Source organism: Pezoporus occidentalis, unplaced genomic scaffold (assembly GCF_034315485.1).
Source record: "Pezoporus occidentalis ecotype Australia unplaced genomic scaffold, CSIRO_AGI_Poc_V1 ctg232, whole genome shotgun sequence".
Classification (NCBI taxonomy): domain Eukaryota; kingdom Metazoa; phylum Chordata; class Aves; order Psittaciformes; family Psittacidae; genus Pezoporus; species Pezoporus occidentalis.
In genome coordinates, this window is record NW_026914201.1 from 215409 (window position 1) to 235081 (window position 19673).

The window sequence follows — 19673 nt, forward strand, 5'->3', positions numbered from 1 at the left end:
TGCCTCACAACCTTCACAGTGAAGAATTTTTTCCTTATATCTAATCTGAACTTCTTCTGTCAGTCATCACCCTTTGTCTTAGCACTTCAGTCACTGATGAAGGGCACCTCTCTGGTATCCTTATAGGCCCTTCAGATCCTGGAAGGCTGCTATGAGGTCTCCAGACAGCTTTTTTTATCCAAGCTTCTCTCCAACTTTCTCAGCTTGTCTTTATACAGGAGGTGCTCCTGACCTCTTATTATCCTCATGGCCTCCTCCAGACTTGTTCCAACAGCTCCATGTCCTTCTTATGTTGAGGACACCAGAATTGTACACAGGACTGCAAGTGGGGTTTCACAAGAGCATCTTTCTTTCTGAGTGCTTTATTTCTCTTCATCTATTTCATCTGCTTCATTTCCATCTTTTCTGCATCCTTTTTGCATCATTTTTCTGATTAGTAGCAGGGCAATTTTTATTTTTTTTTAATTTTTTTCAACCTGGGGTTTCAAAATTCCCATAGAATCTTCCTTTGTTTTGGTGAAGAAGTTTTGATTCAAAATCTGTTCTTGCTATGTAGGGCTGGTTTTGGCATAAGGATTTGACTGATGTAGTATGCCTCTTTTGTGGCTCAATATATGAGAAATATGATTTTATTTTATTTTTACTGGTTGGCTTGTCTTGATTGGCTGATTTTTTTATTTATTTTTTCTCCCGTGGAAGAGAATTTCTGGCATTCTTCTGGCACTTAGGTACAGATTTTTTTCTTTAAAAAGCTTTCCGATCTTTGCAAAGATTTTCTCATCTCTACATAGTTGCAGTCACAAGTTCTTTGTTAGAACATGGAGAAGCTGTTTTGATATCTTTTAAGTGCGATCTCTAGAAGTTTGGAAGCCGGCCATTCTTGAAACATTCAGGCTTGCCACAGATATAAATGTCTTTGTGTGATGTGTTTGACAAGGTTTGATTTAGAAAAGAACTTGGAGGCTAATGAACATGAAGGTTGTCTGTGTTGTGGCTGTGCAGGAGACGTTTGTGACACATGCCAGATGTCAGTTTGTAGTTGAAAGAAATACTGCCTTGAAGAGAAGACAGTGATATTTATCAGACAGGTTTTTCTGTTGTGAAAGTTCTTTTGAAGGATGGCATTGTCTCATTTTATAGTTTATGCTCAACTGCTAAAGAGTTGAAAGATGCCCTATAATAATGCAGTGTTTGGGGATGTCATTGTGTGTGCTGAAAACTCACATTTCTACTCATGAGATATTTGGGGGGGGAGGGGAGGGGATTTGTGAGCAAAGAATTTGGTAAGGGAAAGATGCATTGTAAAGTTATTTCACTTCAAGTTTCATAACTCTAAATGACTGGAAATATTTTGCATAACTAACTGTATAATTACCAGGAAAGAAAGCAAACATAGGGAAATCAGCCAAATAATTACTGTTTGAAAGCTGTAACAGTTGCGCTTTAACACTGGGAACCTCGTTCATGAGCAATCTAAAATGCACTGAAAAGCTGGCTTCTTAACAGAATTATGTTTGACATGGCATGTTTTCAGCTGTTTTCAGCCCCCTGTGCTGCACTTCTGTAATATGGAAGGTCAAACAGAAATCTGTCTTAGGCACAAACATTTAGGTGGCATAGTTCTTGGAAAATAATTCACATCTCCAGGAAAAGATTTAGGCAACTGCAGTTAGTTGGGTAGCCTAGCTATATAGCATTTGAAGAAGTGTAAATGCCCCTGTAAGCAGCACTGACCCGAACTGCTTCCAGTAGGAAATGCCGGTAAAGTGGCTATTTCTGGATTCCTGTTGATGAGAATGTAGATGTTTCACTGGTAAGATTTTGCACTTAGATGCCTGCCTTCTTGGAGTCCAGAGCAGTGAGCCCTGTCCTGTTAGACAAACCCAGTGGCCATGTTAAAGAAAACTAATGGTATGTGGAGCAAATGAAATTGGATTATGATAGCCTGATATTTAGAGCAGTTGAATGGAACAAGAGAAGTACTGTTTCTGCTCCCTTTTGTCTCAGTGGCTTCAAGTCCCTGTTTATCAGAAGAATTTTTTAACCACCAAGCTGAAAAAAGTGTGGCTAAAAGCACCTGTACCTGTACTTTACTGCTGAAGATGGGGTGCAGGTAACAGTGCAGTAGGTTTTTGCCCAGGAAACACATTTGGAGCACTGTCGCATGTTGGCCTTGTCTGGTCACCGAGCATCTGCCATGTCACTCTTATCACTCGTACATTGACAGGGCAGAAGGAGAAAATATGACAAAAAGCTTGTCAGTTTAGATAAGCACAAGGACATCACTCACCAACTACTGTCATGGGCAAACCAGCCTCAATTTAGGGAAATAGATTTAACTTATTGCCAGTTAACTGGACTAGGATAATGGAAAATAAGAAAAAGATCAAAACCAAACACCTTTCCCTCACCTCTTCTTTCTTCCCTTCTTTCTTCAGCTTCTCTTTCAACTCTTACACCTCATCCCCTCAAGCAGTGCAGGGGGATGGGAAATGGGGACTGGTCAATTATAATGCTTTGTCTCTGCCACTCCTTCCTTCTCATGCTCTTGCCTCTCAGCGTGGGGTCCCACCCATGGGAGACAGCCCTTCATGAACTGCTCCAAGTGGGTCTTTCCCATAGGGTGCAGTTCTTAGATGGGCTAGACAACACAATACAATGCAGAATTTCAGTTGGAAAGGACCTACAGCAATCATCTGTTCCAACTGCCCGAGCAATTCAGGGCTGACTGAAAGTTAAAGCATGGTGTGAAGGGCATGGTCCAAATGCCTCTTCAACACTGACAGCCCTGGGGCCTGACCACCTCTCTAGGAAGCCTGTTCCAGTGTTTGACCACCCTTTGGTAAAGAAATGCTTCCTAATGTTCAGTTTGAACCTCCCCTGATGATGCAGCTTTGAGCCAGTCACAGGTGTCCTAGCACTGTATCCCAGAGGCAAGAGCTCAGTACCTCTCCCTCCACTACATGAGTCACAAGAATGGAAATCTTGCATGATACCACTACAAGTAGTTCATCACAAACTGCACCAGTGTGGGCTCTTTCCCCAGAGTGCAGTCCTTCAGGAACAGATTGCTCCAGCATAGGATCCCTGCGGAGTCATAGGTCTTGCCAGAAAGCCTGCTCCTGCATGGGGTCTTTGCCACAGGCTGCAGCTCCTGCGAGAAGCTCCAGCACAGGTTTTCCACAGGCTGCAGCTTCCTTAAGGGAACATCTCCCTGCTCTAGTGTGGGGCCCTCCCTGGGCCGTGGGGGAAATCTGCTCCATTGTGGACCTTCATGGGCTGCAGGGAGACAGCCTGCCTCACCATGGTTTGCACCACAGACTCCAGGGGAATCTCTGCTCCAGTGCTTGGAGCACCAGCTCCCTCCTTCATAGACCTTGGTGTCTGCAGGATTGTTTCTCTAACATTTTCTTCCTCCCCTTTCTCAGCTGCTATGCGGTGTTTTTTACCCATCTTAAATCTGTTACTTTAGAGGCACCACCAGCACTGTTGATGGCCTCAGTTTTGGGCAGCATCAGGTCCATCTTGGAGCTGGCTGAAACTGGTCCCATCTGACATGGGGACAGCTTCTGGTGTCTTCTCACAGTGGTTACTCCTGCAGCCCCTCTGCTACCAAGGTCTTGCCACGTAAATCCAATACACACATTTAACTAACAGGGAAAGCTGCTCTTCGTTCTTCAGAATGCTTCTTCAAGTCTCAGTAGAGTGAAACGGAAAGGTGAGCACTCTGTTCTGGATTGGGAACTGCTGTAATTTTTCTGATGGAATAATGCATGAAGTACCACATGGTAATGGTTTTGGAACACCGTACAAAATATTTGCAGTGTTCCTGCAAACAGAAAGAACTTCGTAGGTTCACAGTTATCATTAAGCATAGATTACGGCTCCTCATCTGACAGTGAGAACTGTGCTTGGCTTGTAGGCACAACCAAGTGGCTGGCTAAAAGCAGGAAATAAAGTCTGGGAGGCAGCCTCCTGGTTGGGTGGATAGTCAGCTGCTTTTGAGTGGCCCAGAAGAAGAGAAGGAGCACTGTTTTAACTTACTGAATCCCTGTGTGAGTGCCTACCAATTTTTGCCCATGCCATGCTGCCTGGCAGTGGAGAGGGGAATGTGCAATGGTCTGCTGTTGTGCTTTGCAGATTACCTGTCTTGACTGGTGTGGAGGGAGGGGGAGCAGACTAAATCTTGAATCTGGTTTCCTGTGAAAATGCTTACAGGATGAGAAAGAAACTTTGAAAAAGCTTGTATTAATGTGTAGGTTACTTATGATGGGGGAAGATTATAGCATATTATGAACTCTAGAGCTTGATGTTAGTTTAATCCAAGATTGTAGCAGGTGACTTAGTTCCTGTAATGCTGTGTGCCTGTATAATTGTATCTTTTTCCATTCCTACCTTTTCTAGCCTGTGTCTGTTTGTCTGTATATCGGCACAGTTCCTTGCTTCGTTATTTAGCAGAGCTGAGCTGCAGAAGACAGCAATAAATTTCACAAGGCTGTTGCTGAAGTTTGTGTAAGATGACAACTGCCAAAGCCTTTTCTTGGTTTCATAATTCTTAATCAGCCTGTTATACCACTGGACCTTGTAAATCCCTGTAGTTATTGAGAACCTTCATTTCCCTTCATATTTTCTGTGATCACTGTTTCTTTTCATTCGTTCTGGTTTTGTTGATGTGCACAAAGTATTATCAGGCTAAAACTGTAAATATTATTTGTGATTGAGGGATATTCTCACTATAGAAGCTGCTCTACGTCTCTTTTTCGGTGTAGTCCTTCTCATGGGCTGACAGCTGCTGCTCACAACTTCTCAGCAAGTATGATAGAACAGCATCTGTGTGTAAATATAAACGTTTTCTATTGCTGACTGTGTGACACAGTAGACATTGAATACTAAGGTAAATTGGAGATACATGTCTTGCTGTGTGACATAAGCAATAAACAAGTCATGAATGAGTTTCTCACAGTCTTCAGCAGCTTCTGTGTCTTGGCATCCTTTCCTTCATTTTCTGCCTTTCCTGTCTCCTTTCTGTTCCTGGTCATTTGTCATACCTGAGGAAATGCTGTTCTTGAGCCTTGTTAGTAGTTCTAGAGTCTCCCATTTAAAGCTGGAGTATTATCAGGTTTTTGAATCATTGTAGAAAGGTGTTACACATCCACAGGAAGTGCTCAGGGTCACTGCCACTGCCATCAGCTGTCGATCTCTGCTGGTTCTTTCTTCTTCCTGTCTTCTTTCTGCTTCCCCCTTGTCCCTTCCCCATACTTCTTGCTCCACCAGCAACCCAGCAAGCTGGCTGTCTTTGGTGGTTTGTTACACTTCAAGTCATGTTGCAGAGCTGGAATTTTAAAATGAGTAAAATGCCTCAGATGGAGTGCATCAAATATTTCTGCTGTTAAATGTACAGTTAATGAAAATGTTTGGTATAGCAGTTCTAGCCGGAAGTTCTTGAAAGCTTTGTGTCATCTCATTGAGACTACCTGAAAAATTGCTATTAAAGCACCACTTACACTTATTGTGTGTTACCTATTTGTTCCCTAATGTAAATGTCACAAAGTGTTTTGTAGTTATTTTGTTACAATGGCATTTCCAGAAGTTGTTTTCCTGAGTGGTTCAAGATTTAGAAATGTTTTATAGCTGTTTAGTGTATGAGATGCTGGGGTTTGTGGGGTTTTCTGGGGTTTTTTTTTGGTGTTTTTTTTTTTTTTTTCAGATAACAGATGGGGAGCAATTTTTGTCTAGTTTTGTTCTATTAGTTTCCATTAGAGAGCAGTAGAGGCAGTGTGTACTTGTTCCTCTTGATAGCTGTAATGACAGAGAAGAAAATCTGATGAAATGCTTTTGTTTATCCAGCAGATGTGTATGGCGTTGTTAGTATTCAGAACATGGCTGTTAAAACTTTGAGCCCCTTTTAAACAACCATTCAGACCACTGCTGCTATGTTAAGCTGATCTGCTGCTGACAGTTAAGGAATGCTAATCTTTATGAGCTGAGTAAGTACAGGAAATGCTAGGGCTGTATTCCTGAGCTGCTGAAACATGTGGAATGGGGGCAGGAAAACTTTTAACACTTAGTGAATACTGTGTCTGTGCTTATTCTTTTGGAATATTCTTGTGGAAATCTGTAAGAATATACTTGTGGAAGTGGAGAAATGTTGCGTTAGGAAAACAGTCTGTAGTGTGCCACTGGAGGGAACACTGGGCTTGGAGTGCTTAGCAGGCTGCCAAAATCTGTTATCTGAACACAGCCCTACATGTATGTTAATGATGTTTGTCTATGTGTCATTTTATGTATTTAGAATGTTATTTTGTATACCTTCCACTGCTAAGTGATAATAATATTAGTTAAATGTAAGATTTTTACTTTTCATTTACAGTGCACTATTTTAGGGCCATCTAACTTGTTAGGGGAAAACTGAGATAAGTTTATTTCAAAAGGAGAATGCAAAATTAAACAGTTTTTTTGCCTACAGGTAGCATGTGGTAGTCATGGATAAGAACCTATAGGACAGATCGCTATTTGGTTGGAAGTCCTTTTAAGAATTGACACTGTTGGTTAAATTGCATTTTTCAAAACTAGCAGAGGCTTGTTTTTTTCCATGTGTAAGCTGTAAAACAGAAGCCTTGTGTAACAGCTGAGGTCTGAAGGGAACATAGTCTAATCAATTTAACCTGTGAAGGTCATTGCACGGTAGGAGACTGTTGCCTAGATGTTCTTGATGCTGTCTCTTTGGAAATGGGTCAGTGTATGTTCCAACACCAAGTTTTGGGGTTTGCTTTGCTTACATAGCAGTCTTCTGTGGTTGAGACATGCATGTTACCTTCTAATCTTCACTGCCTGATGAGGCTTATGCTCACGCACCAAGTATGATCTGATGTAATCCCTGCTGTGTATTGTTGCTGATGCTCACTTCTTAATACAGAAAAACAGTACTGGGAAGACTTCCCAGCTGCAGGGGCAGCAAGATGGAATTCTGCATGGGGCACAGTGTGTTAGTGTCCCATCAGCATTGACAGTACTTCTGGGTCAGGAAGGCAGCTCCGTCTTCTTGCTCTGCCATATATTATTTCTCCTTGCTGTACAAGCTGATAACCACATACTTATTCAAACACAGTCTTACTGCATTTTTTATGTCAGATAACTGTAGATTATTTTAGGAGACTTGTGTAAGTTGTTTCCTGTAGTTGCTGTCACTGTCAGATTTCTCTTTCTGTGTCTCTTTTCTAAGACTCTTCATTTCACACACCTCAAGAAAGAAGGGGATGCCTCAATTTTTATAGTAACCAAAAGATTTTTGGGGAAAGAATTTTAATTCCCATCTCTGAAAGCATTTATTCTAAAAAAATAAATTATTTCATTATATCCTGGCTCAAATTTCTGCTTGCAACAGTATTTTACAGCATATGCTGTCTGGAATATAAGATGGTCACCATCAGCTATCAGAATGCTAATTTATATGCAGTTCTGGGTGTCCATGCAGTAGTGTATGGGCTCGGAAATTGTCAGTGTCCTTCTTGATCCTGTGTCTTTGGTCTTATTTTTACAAACTGTAAACTCTAGGCCCCAGTGACAATAGGACAGAGTTGCAATCTAGCAATTCTTCCACTTTCAGATGGGTGAATGTAATTTCACAGAAAATTAGCTGTTAACTCCAAGACTTTGTGACTCGAGGTCTATTTTTGCAAGTGGAGCTTCACTTGGCAGGTCTGCTTGCCACCAATAACACCAACACTCTCCAGATTCTTGAGTTAGGAGGGTAGAAAACCACTAGGTTTCAGATAGGATTATTAGGGAATTAATCTTGTCAGGTTCTATCTTTGTGTCATTTGTAGACAGATATGTTGAGCTTTCTCTTCAGTCTTTAGTTATGTGGTTTCTACTTGCTTTGAGAACTAATCACTTGAGGTTAGAGAGATTCAGGTAGTGCCAGAGATACTCATGAAAGAAGTAGACATTAATAGCACAGAAGTTTCGCAACTGCTGCTGCTCCTAGAAAGTGCACTACAGGAATAGGTAGGGGAAAGAGCTTAACAAATCTCTTTTCATGGCCTCCTGCTTGCCTGTTTCAAGTGATTTCTTTTCCTTCTTTATGAAAAAAACTTAGGTTTTAAAAACTGTTAAGAGACTTGTTTCCAATTTACAGAATTTGGGTAGTGGGAGGGGAAGCTGATGCAAGAGCAACTCTTCATTTTCAGGCTTTACTATTTTTTTGCTTGGTTTTTTTTAGTACCATTTTAAAGTTCTGTATTAGTTGCCACTGTATGTTGGCAGTAACCTCTGAGGCACGAAATCAGAGTCTACAACTCAACGAGTTAAAGCAGGTATGTGTATTACGGGCCTGGGTACAAGGGGGATCATTCCTCCTAACTTGCACACCGAGGGGTTAAGCAAGCAGATATTTATTACACACAAACATGCCTATTCATTAGGTTCCAGAGAGAGCTGCGAGGGTATTACAATTAGTTTAGGTACTCATTATCATAAGTTTCTTCCTTTTGGGCGCTTGCGCACTGCCCTCCGATGGTCACGGGCAAGGGTCTTCAAGATGAAATAAGTAGTCTTCCTTATGTGGGCAGGGGTCTTCAAGATAAAGTAAGCAGTCTTCCTCACAGTGTACTTTTCACCTTTGGCACAGTTGGATGCCCCAGTAATCACAAAATTAGCTGAAACAGCCATATATGTAAGTTTCTGATCGCTGGCAAAGATTTAGAACAGTGTGACTTTCGTACAAAATTTATCGCAAGCAAAACAGGATGGGCAGACAAGGAGTATCCGAAGCTAGCAGATGTTCGGGAATCACTGTCTCCAAACTAACTGATAATTCGAAGTATGGTAAGAAATAATTCACTCATTAGAAGGACAGTCACTCATGTTAGTAAGACTACTAAATTCTATTACCACACCACAGACTTACAGCACAAACATTGTTCTCTATCTTAGACCTAAGTTAAGTTAAAAGTATTTTAACCCTGTGTTTTCCAGGCACTTGCTTTCCTTATAGCACCTCTGCCCTTCTGAAGCTTTCTAGAAATGGGATGTGTAAAGCTCGCTTTCTTCATCCTGTCATAAACAAGACTGATTTATGTTAATGCTGAATTTCTAACTCTCAAGGGAGATGAATGAGATGTTTGAAATTTCATTTTTGTTCCTGTTGCTTGAGGGACAAGTGGCTGCATTTTCATATTCTAAGGGAAAGTAATTTTTCATTAGTGGAATTGAGGGAAAGCAGATACATAACAAATATGTTTAAGAAATGAATCTTTTTAATCTTCTGCTGACATTCCAGGATCCATATGTGCCTGTTGTCTGGACCTCACCTCGAGTTTCTGGATCTGGAACAGTTCTGTTGTTTACCTGCGCTTAACTTACTGCTCTCTGACTTAGGACAGATTCTTTCTGGGTAATTTTTGTTCTGTTTACCATCCTCTTTCACAGTAAGCTGAATGGTTAATCACTATTGGGAATTTACTGTTGCTTCACCTCGTTCATAGGACAGCCAAAGTCATTTTGGCAGGCATTTAAAGACAAATTTCATTCTGCTGAGACATCATTGTTGAGTAGCACTTACATAATGATCTGACTAATAAACAACCTAAAGCAGTCGATCAAATGAACTTCTAAACAAGTAAGTGCTTATTAATTTTCTGAGTAGCAATAATGTATTATAATTAAAGGTATAAAGCCATGCACAACTTACAGCAAGAGCAGTTACCTAGTTAAAGCAACAGAAGACTGAGCTCTGAGTCCCTGTTTCTGTATAAAAGTTACTTGGTCAAATAATTGGTTGAAAGGGTACAATATGTTTCACTGGTACAGTAGTGCTTGGAAGTACTTTTGACAGAATGCAGTGCCAGTGCATATCTCTGTAAATACTAGTTTTTCAGTGTGAAAATAAAGCAATGCTTTGGTGGAAGTAAATGAGCAAACATTAAGCTGGCACATACATCCTGCTTTCACACTGAGGATTCACTCAGTTTTTGAAAGAAGAGGTTTCCCTATAAGAACAGTCCTAATGGAGGCTTTATAATTTTCATTAACATTTGTGTCTGCTTGCCATTGCCATTTGATCAGAAACTTTTGGGGGAAAAAATAGCGACAGAGATGGTGAGCTAAATATCACATATATCAGAGAAGGGTTTTGTTGGGTTTTGTATAATATACTCTTCACTTTCACGTGACTCTTTTAAGTTAGGGGAAAAAATGCATTTGACAGACTTTCATGAGCTATATTGTCTATTTCTAAAAACTGTGCATCAGTAGTTCGAAAATACCTTGAAATTATTCCACCTGCTCTAAGTGTAATGTAAAAGTGCAGATTGTGTGTAATATGCACAGTTTTCTTATGATGCTTTGCTCAGAGGTATGTAAATGTGCAAACACTTTCTGAATGAGAAGGGTTTAATTTTTATGTGCCTTTACTAAGTGTGGTTTTTCTTTCTTTTTTTAATATTTGTCTTAGGTTAAAAAGTTCTGTCGTCTCAGGGAAGCAGTAGCCTGTTGTTAGTTTTTTGGAGCAGCAACTCAAACCAATAATGAGCAGATGATAACAGTTAAACGGCGTCTGGCAGACAACATCACAGTGGCGAAGCTGCACAAGCAACATTAAAGAGCAGGGAACTTTTGTATTCCTGAGTCAGTGGGAAACATGCCCAGTAGTATCTCCACTGCCAAAGTGGCTGCAGTTTCTACATAGATCTCTCTAGATCTTTAAACCATGTCTGTTCACGCAACAGAGAATGATCCTCCTAGATTCTTTGTGGGTGGAGAAGATGGAGAAGGATTACTGGATTCAGGCAGATCGTCAGATTATGAGCAGTTCTATGACCATGGGGAAGAAGAGGAGGAAGAGTATGACTCTGTATGTACTGTTGGAGCATGTGTGTACTATTCTGTGTGTTGTCTAGCATTATTTTACTTTGAAATGGCATTAAATCACAAAAATCTAAGGTGTTCTAAATTGGAAAACTGTTCATATTCAGACAATAATCTGTAAGTTATGTTTGGAAATGCAGCACATTTGAAAAGTAAGTATACTGTGAACTTTGAAGTAGTTGTGCTTGACCTTAATACAGAGTTTCAGGGCATGCCAGCTTTGCATGATTTGATTTGGATTCTGTGAATAAACTTGATGGCATAAGCCTTAATTTTATTTATTTGGATAGTTAGTAGCAAAAAATGATCAAGATTTTCTTCTGTGTGTGTTGTCAATTGCCGCAAAGTTAACTTTTGATGTTTCTGTTTAAACAAACTCAACATTTCTTATATCATCTTGCTGTTGTTTTCATTAAGATCTGCTGTATTTTCATTCTTCTTCTGTCCTGGCATATAGAAAGTGCATGCTAAATTAACTAATGCCTTAGTTTCTTATCCTTGCAGAGTGTTATGAATTGTATTTTAGCACTATGCTTACCAATTTTTAGTTATGCATGAGTTGTCATGTAATTTTTGTAGATGTGTTTTGCTTTTCTTTTAGTCTGTATCATTTCACTTTAGGAATAGTCAGATTAAATTTTTACTGATGGTAGGCATGTCTAAAAAAATTAAATGCGGGTGAGTGTTAGTAAAACACTTCATGATTAAAAGTAACTTGGAAATGCAGAGAAGTAATGCAAAATTATCATTTCTGTTTAAAAGAATACTTAAAATGAAATAAAGGATTGTTGGGGGGTGGGTTTGTTTCTTCTTAAACAAATGCTGTTGCGCTAATGGACCCCACTGAGAGGAAAATTTTTTCAAGGCTTATAATAGGAAAGAAAATACAGACTGTACAAAAGAAAAGTGAAACTATCTATGCAAAAAATAGCTTAAATATAGAATAGTGTTCTCTGGTTTACTAGTTTTTTCATATCTTACTTGTAATACTATGTAAAAAGATGAGCAGTCTTGTGGCTATTAAGTAGATATAGAAAATTTAAATAGGTTAAAAATGAATTGTTGGATAATTTCAGAATAAGCCATAAGTATTCAGATCTGACATTTCTGACTTAGATGTTGATGTTGTGTATTTTTTTCCTGATACAATACTCACAAGAAGTAGTGTAGAGCAATTGAATAGTTTCATTTTTTGAGGTATTTTTTATAAGAATGCACTGTGGCATGCTGTCACGCTGCATTTTATTACCTGCTAGCAATTTACCCAATTAAATATTAAACTGAAGGTAGTGCATGAATTTTAACAGAAACTATCATATCTAGTACTGTGCTGCAAAAACCCTGTTGTGTTCTGAGAAAACTTAATAATTGCTTTCCTCCCCACTGCCTTCAGCCACCGGAAAGACAAATCGCAGTTGGGATATGTTCAATGGCTAAAAAGTCCAAGTCCAAACCAATGAAAGAAATTCTTGAACGCCTCTCCATGTTTAAGTACATAACTGTGATAATATTTGAAGAAGATGTTATTTTGAATGAGCCAGTAGAAAAGTGGCCTTTATGCGACTGTCTCATTTCTTTTCATTCTAAAGGTAAATCTGCTAATGATACCATAATTTCCTTTGACGTCTAAATACTTTAACCACTTTGAGGGTATTTTTTTTGTCTTGTAGTTTTTTGGGTTTTGTTAGGAAGTGATTAATTTTTTTAATATAATATGATTTACTTTTAAAATACAAACTTTTTAAATTGTACTGTTTTCATTGCTTGAGACAGTCCTGCCTGATGTGGTATTTAAGATAGCGATTCCATTGGTAAATATTTATGTAGCCAGTGGAAACAGTGGTCTAATACTTACTTGGTCCAATAACTGTGATGGCATGCTACTTTCTCAGTAGGAGTGCTGGGTCTCTGGCCACTTGTTCATGCATCTCTGCTAATATCTAGGAGGTTTTGTGGGTCTGGGCTGTAAAGCAAAGATATAGCACATCTTTGTTGGATGAAGCTAAAAGCTGTACTTCTAGGCAGAGGCAATAAAAGCCTAAGTTCTGGCCCTGTGGAATTGAAGGACGTGGAGAGAGGAGAAAGGAATTGGAGACAGGACCACTACTTTTGGCAGCCTATGTTGAAATTAGGCTGTAGTCTCCTGATTGTCTTAAGCTGATGTTATGTCTATAGCTGAGGGAGCATCTTCCCACTTAAGCTATATCTCTGGTTGTACTCTAAAAAAGGAAAAAGCTTGGATATGAAGGTTCCAACCTTCTTCGTGGTGTTGTGTCTTGTAGTTTTAATTTATTTGCTGTAACAAATATTTTAGGATTTCCGCTGGACAAAGCAGTTGCCTATGCAAAACTCAGGAAGCCATTCATAATCAATGACTTGAATATGCAGTATCACATACAAGACAGGTAAGTAACACTAATTACTTGCAGCAAACTACTTTTAAGTTGGAGACTGTACAAATCTGTTGTTATTGCGTAGCAGCAGTTACAGTGTATAGTGCAGTAGTCTAAATAAAATTACAGTGAATGTTACCCTTCATTACTGTATGCATAGTTTCCTGGGGTATGTATTTATATGTTTTTTCTTTTTCCACTTTTATACTGATTTGTCTGTAGATTTGTCAAGGTAGGAATTTGGTGATACATTTGTCTAAAGCTTAGCAAATAAGGTTTAAACTTTTTAAAATGTGTAGCAACTGTACAACCTCCTATCATTGTACAGTTCTTGCAACTCACTACAGGTCTTTTTTTCCCTTAAGTGGATACTTAGTACAAGTTCTTCATATGCAAAGATCATGTACTTACTCAAAGTGAATTTTCTTTTTGGAGCTGCAGTCATGCGTAGTAAATATTAACAAAACAATAGCAAGCAAAATACATAAACATTGGAGCCTTCTGAATAGTGAGCAGACTTGCTGGTTTGGATGCCTTCAGTTGCTGTCCCTTCATGTTCATAACCACCTTTAACAAGAAAATTATTTTGTGTAAATTGCTGTTGCAGTGGGAGACTGGAGAGGACTGGCAAAGCAAACTACATTTTTATTGGTATTGATGAGATCACTGCAAAGGTACAGTTGTGTCAGTGACCCTTAAAGCTTTATATTCATATGGGTATTATGTATGTAATCTTACTCTGTGTGATTTAGAAAAAAAAAAAATATGTATTTTTCTCCTCCCTTACTCATGGGCTGTAAAATACAAACACTGGCAGGATTTGTATTACTGTGCAACCTTTGTTCTTTTCTTACAGGAGAGAAGTTTACGGTATTCTTAAAGCTGAAGGCATTTTACTTCCTCGCTATGCAGTTCTGAACCGTGATCCAAACAATCCCCAAGGTAAAAAATGATGACTAAAATATCAACAATTAGCACTTTCTTGTTTCCACTGGAGAACATACATAGCAGAAAGCTAAATTTCACCTGCTACACAATTCATTCGTGCAGAGGTTGCTTGCTTCTCTAGCATTTAAAGTATTGTGGATTAGCCCTATGTCTGGCTTTGGAGGCAGTATGTGAAACAGAAAAGGCTTTGAGGCTGTATAAGCAGTGTTCAGCAATAACGAAATGTCAAGACTGTTTTGGTCACAAATTCAAAACATAGCACCAGACCAGCTTCTGTGAAGAAAATTAACTCCATCCCAGCCACAGGTAATACAAGTGTGCATCTGAAAAGCATGACTCCAAAGCCTGCGGTCACAGTCCTCCTACAGCCATCCTACAACAACTAGAATATTAGGGCATCCAAACTCAAACTAAGATTCTAATATGTCACCAAACAAAGCAGCATTACCCACAATAATTAGTAATTTTACTCAGGAAAGGAATATTGGCAGAAACAAGTTAGGCTATTGAATATTTTCCCTTCTAAGTACAAGCAACCACGTTTGTTGTTTCCCTTGTAGACCAGGGGAACCTAGTCTAGACAGATCTGGAGATGATACACTCTTGAATATAAATGGTAATTAGTTTTTTTTGTACCTGAAAAGAAACTTAATGTCTTTTTCTACTAAACTGAAAATTTGTATCAACGATAGAAGATTACAATGACAGGTCAAGACACAAAACTAAGAAGAAAAATTAAAAACAATAGAAGTATTACTGTGGTGTAGTTCATAAGAGGTGGGGATTTTATGTTAAAATGTCTGCGTAATCTAGGGGGAAAGGGACTTGTTTATGCTACAAAAGTCAAATGAAAGCTGCTCCTTGTAGCCAACCAGTAATGAAGAGGACCGAATCCTCTGTGCAAGGTGCATCCATCAGACAGTAGGAGGTGGTTCTCAACCTATTAAAAGTACTGTTGTGTCTGGCATTGCACCATGTTCACTGTCCATCTGCCATCTCCCTGATGTTTCACAGAAAGGCACTGAAGAAAGAGACAAACAGCCTTACCCCCTGTCTTCAAAACATGTTGAAAAAGCATACTGCCCATGCAAGCTTGTGCTTAATCATCATTAAAAGATGATTTCCTGTCTGAGGAAATCAAAAGAAATGCTGGAACATAATATGGGCATGGTACTGCAGGTATATTCAGCGCACAATCACCACTTTGTGCAGTCAGTAACAAATCAAGGAAACAAAAATGTAATACAGTCTCTTTATTTCAACCTACAAAATTAAGCCAAGTCTCTTAATCATTTCATTCTATCAGTATAAACTGTGTTGTTTTCACTGTTTCTTCAGAATGTAACTTGATTGAGGGAGAAGATCATGTGGAAGTGAATGGAGAGATTTTCCAAAAGCCTTTTGTAGAAAAGCCCGTTAGTGCTGAGGACCACAATGTTTACATTTATTATCCAACGTCTGCTGGAGGTGGAAGCCAGAGGCTCTTTCGAAAGGTGAGGTTATTGTACTAAACTATTAAAAAGTTGTAGATGTCTTAACATAATTGCAGAGTAAGTCTAACCTATCCATATGTTACCTGGGACCTGTTTTGGCATGTCCTGCTTGTGGAAGCAGTGATGGATCAGACTTATGTCAGGGAAACATGTAGACCCTTATTCCTTGCAGCAGATTGTCAGCCACTGCAGATTCTTATAGGTAAAAAGCCGGTGCACTATCAGTGCACTTTTAGTCTTACAAAAATCGTTTGGGAACTAGCAAAGCCTATTTGCTTCATTTGTTACAGGAAGTGTTTTCTCAGTACAAGTGTGTTATTTTAAGAAGTTTTAAAGTTTCTTAGGCAGAAGCCTATGAGTTTATTAATAGAAAAATATTCATTTCAGATTGGCAGCAGAAGCAGTGTTTATTCCCCTGAAAGCAGTGTGAGAAAAACAGGCTCCTATATTTATGAGGAATTCATGCCTACAGATGGCACTGATGTGAAGGTATGACAGCTCTGTGTTCTTACTTATATTTAGAACAATTGAGTCCTCCAAGATCTTGTCAGTTTTAAAGATAAAATTATAGCTTTTTGTCAAGTATTACTTCTAATGAAGTTTTGGTACAGATCATAAGTAAAGAACATAATTTTTACTCTAACTAAACACAGTACTTGTAATGTGGAGCAGCTTTGCTTACGTTGTTAGGAGTCAAGGGGTAGAGGCTTATTACCCAACACATTGTTTCTCTTTTTTTGTATTGTATTAGGTTCTTTGAGCAGCATATACTGTCCTGTGTAAACACAGAGTCGCAGAATTATTGAATGGTTTGGGCTAGAAGGGACATTAAAACTCATCCAGTTCCAGCCCCCTGCCACAGGCAGGGACACCTTCCACTAGACCAGGTTGCTCCAAGCCTGGCCAGCCTGGCCTTGAGCACTGCCAGGGATGGGGCAGCCACAGCTTCTCTGGGCAACCTGTGGCAGTGCCTCACCAGAAACACAGGGAAGAACTTCTGCCTAAGAGCTCATCTCAGTCTCTCTTCTGTCAGGTTAAAACCACTCCCCTTGTTCTGTCCCTACAGGCCCTGCCAAAAGCCCCTCTTCAGATTTTATCACCCCTTTAGGCACTGGGAGCTGCTCTAAGGTCTCCCCTTAAGGAGCCTTCTCCAGGCTGAACAAGCTCAGCTCTCAGCCTGTCTCCAGAGCAGAGCTGCTCCAGCCTCACAGCACCTTCGTGGCCTCCTCTTTACTTGCTCCAGCAGCTCCACCTCCCTCTTGTGTTGTTGCCCTAAGCCTCTGTCTTGTAATGCTTAAACTGGGCGCATCTTTGTATTTATTTTGTCCTGTCTAAAATATGAAAATATTTTTAATTAAGAGAATTACTTAGTCCTGAAGCTCGATTTCCATAATCAAACTATAAACTGAAGTAATTCTCAGATTAACGTGTTCTCAGGTTCTGCAGATGAGAGGAAAATATTATTCTTTATCTCTGTACCATCACAGTTAAGAAATTCAGTTTTAGTAATCAAGTTCTATAATTATTATTTTTCTTCACCTGTGCTCCAGCTGTTTACCCTTGCTTTATCCCAGTTTGTCAATAAATGATAGGATAAATGGGAAATTTATGATGAGTCAATAAATGAGGAAAAGGTACTTCAGAGTGACCTTTTCAACGATGAAAGCAGCTAGTTTCATTTGAAGTCATTACCACATTTGAGATAAATTTGGCAAAATGTATGCGTATATCTAATGTGATTGAAATACACTGAACCAAGAGCTTCTGCTTTTCAATAAAGGTGTACACAGTAGGTCCAGATTATGCTCATGCTGAAGCCCGGAAGTCTCCAGCTCTGGATGGCAAGGTAGAACGCGATAGTGAAGGAAAAGAAGTGAGGTATCCAGTCATCCTGAATGCAAGAGAGAAGTTAATTGCTTGGAAAGTATGCCTTGCCTTTAAAGTAAGCTCATTACTTTCCTATCTGATCAAACATTTAGTGTTAATTAATTGTTTATTGCATGAAACTTCCATAGGGTTTTAGAGCACAGAGTCAGTAGTGGTAGTTGCTGCAGAACTCCTGGGAAGGTGAAAAGTTGAACTTCCACATCCTTTTTTTATCTAGAAGAATTCTTACTTTAATGCATTAAAAAGTTCTGGATGGGCTGCTTATGTTGCTTAAGTTTCCTGAATTCATGTGTTGCTATTGTGCTTTGCTAACGCACAATGTGTTCTATTCATATGTTCACACATTTTGTTAATGGTTTCTCAGTTAGCAAAACACGATTTCAGTAGTTAAATTTTTGTAACTTTTGTTACCTAGTATTTACATTGGGCCCAGTTAAATGTTAATTTGGTACTGGCATGACCAGGCCCTTTTTGAAGTGTTTGATAGTTTTGATTTTTATATAGTTTTAGGATTCCTTTGTTCAAAATTTCATTTAATCTCTCGTCCTCCTTTCACATGTCTTATTAAAAGGCTGTCTTTCTGTGTGTCTCATTACCTGTGTGTAACTATGATGGCATTCAAGCCTCAAGGGTGTGAGTCTCTGTTATCTAGCAAAGTCAGCTTTGGGATCTGAAAAAGTAATCTGCTGAAGTGGCATATTTTGTCCTAACTATGTCAATATTATGTCAATGTCAAAATCATCCTGTCAAATTTAAATTTGGACAAAAATGTTTTTATCAGTGTTTTGTTGTTTTCTGCCTGTGACCCATATGTGTAGGGGGAAACAGCTGTCAGATGCAGAATTTGTAGGCCTATCATTGCTTATGCTATCTCAAAGGATAAGTTTAGGCACATGCAGGCTTGGCTTTTAATACTGATATTGGTAGGGATATGTAGCAATGGTAAAAAACAAGTTGGGGATAGAGTTAAAAATAGGAAGATGTCTGCATGGCATGAGCAAACCTAACATGGAAATGGCAAAAGATACCAAGTATAAAATCTGTCATATTTTGCCATGTTTTCAGATTAATACAATATTAAAATATAAAATTAGTTTAGAATAAGAAGTTCTAAGGAAGGTGATCAATGACTTAAACTTTATTCTTAAAACCAGCAAACAGTTTGTGGCTTTGATTTGCTGCGTGCTAATGGACAGTCCTACGTCTGCGATGTGAATGGCTTCAGTTTTGTGAAAAACTCTATGAAATACTATGATGATTGTGCTAAGATACTGGGGTAAGATTTTACTGATTTATTCGAGGAGTTTTGTCTTTGAATTCTGCTATATATATGTGACTGTACTTAATGTACTATTAACTTGCGTATATATTATATAATACGAATATGTAATGTCCTTACTCCTTATTTCTAAATTAGTTCTTTGAAATATTGCGTAAAGTAAGGAATTAAAAATATCAAATATTAAAAATAATAATAAATCCTAACTAAATTTCTTATTCCTAAAATCATATGAAATATCTGAGTGTTTTGTGAATACATAAAGCTAACTGAATAAGTATTTTAAAAGCTGGATTAATTCCTGAAATAGAGCTTTAAGAACTTTCTTCCCTACCCACCAAGTAGAGAAGCACCACTGGATGGTTGGGCTTGCTGCTGTTCAATATGTGCCCAAATTAATGTACATTGCCCTTGATCTGAAGCTGGTGTGTACTTCTATATTTGTGAATTTCATATTGGTAAATCCAAATGGATATAGTATCAAGGTGTCTTCTGTCATACCATCTTCTCTCTGCTACTGGAAGGAAAAAAAGGTGTAACAAGGGATCATACAGAATTGGGTAGTGAACTCTACGCCAGTGAAACCTTGCCCCCAAAGTAGGCTGATTCTATTTTGACCAGTTAAACTGGTTTTACAGTAAGATTATACTAATGAGATACAGCTGACTTTCTGTATTATCAAATGCTCTGGGATCTTACTAAATGGAGGAAGAGCTAAGCTCAAATCCTAGATATAACAACTGTACTCCTGTTGTTTTATGCCACTTTCTGAATTAGTTACAATTCTCATACCCATTTTGATTTTTC

General features: G+C 38.8%; 1 protein-coding gene across 11 annotated transcripts in view; it reads left to right on the forward strand.

Annotated features, from left to right (window-relative positions):
- Positions 1-19673, forward strand: part of PPIP5K2 (diphosphoinositol pentakisphosphate kinase 2) — a 50040-nt gene that overhangs the window by 1450 nt on the left and 28917 nt on the right. For 10 of the 11 annotated variants that reach the window (XM_062621714.1, XM_062621718.1, XM_062621707.1 and 7 more), the window contains exons 2-9: positions 10454-10852; positions 12260-12455; positions 13181-13271; positions 14116-14201; positions 15546-15700; positions 16088-16189; positions 17481-17642; positions 18742-18863. In XM_062621714.1, the coding sequence (XP_062477698.1) occupies positions 10709-10852; positions 12260-12455; positions 13181-13271; positions 14116-14201; positions 15546-15700; positions 16088-16189; positions 17481-17642; positions 18742-18863 (1058 nt within the window). In that variant the 5' untranslated portion in view covers positions 10454-10708. Of the gene's footprint in view, positions 1-10453; positions 10853-12259; positions 12456-13180; positions 13272-14115; positions 14202-15545; positions 15701-16087; positions 16190-17480; positions 17643-18741; positions 18864-19673 lie in introns of those variants that run through there. The other variant, XM_062621717.1, reaches the window with a different exon arrangement.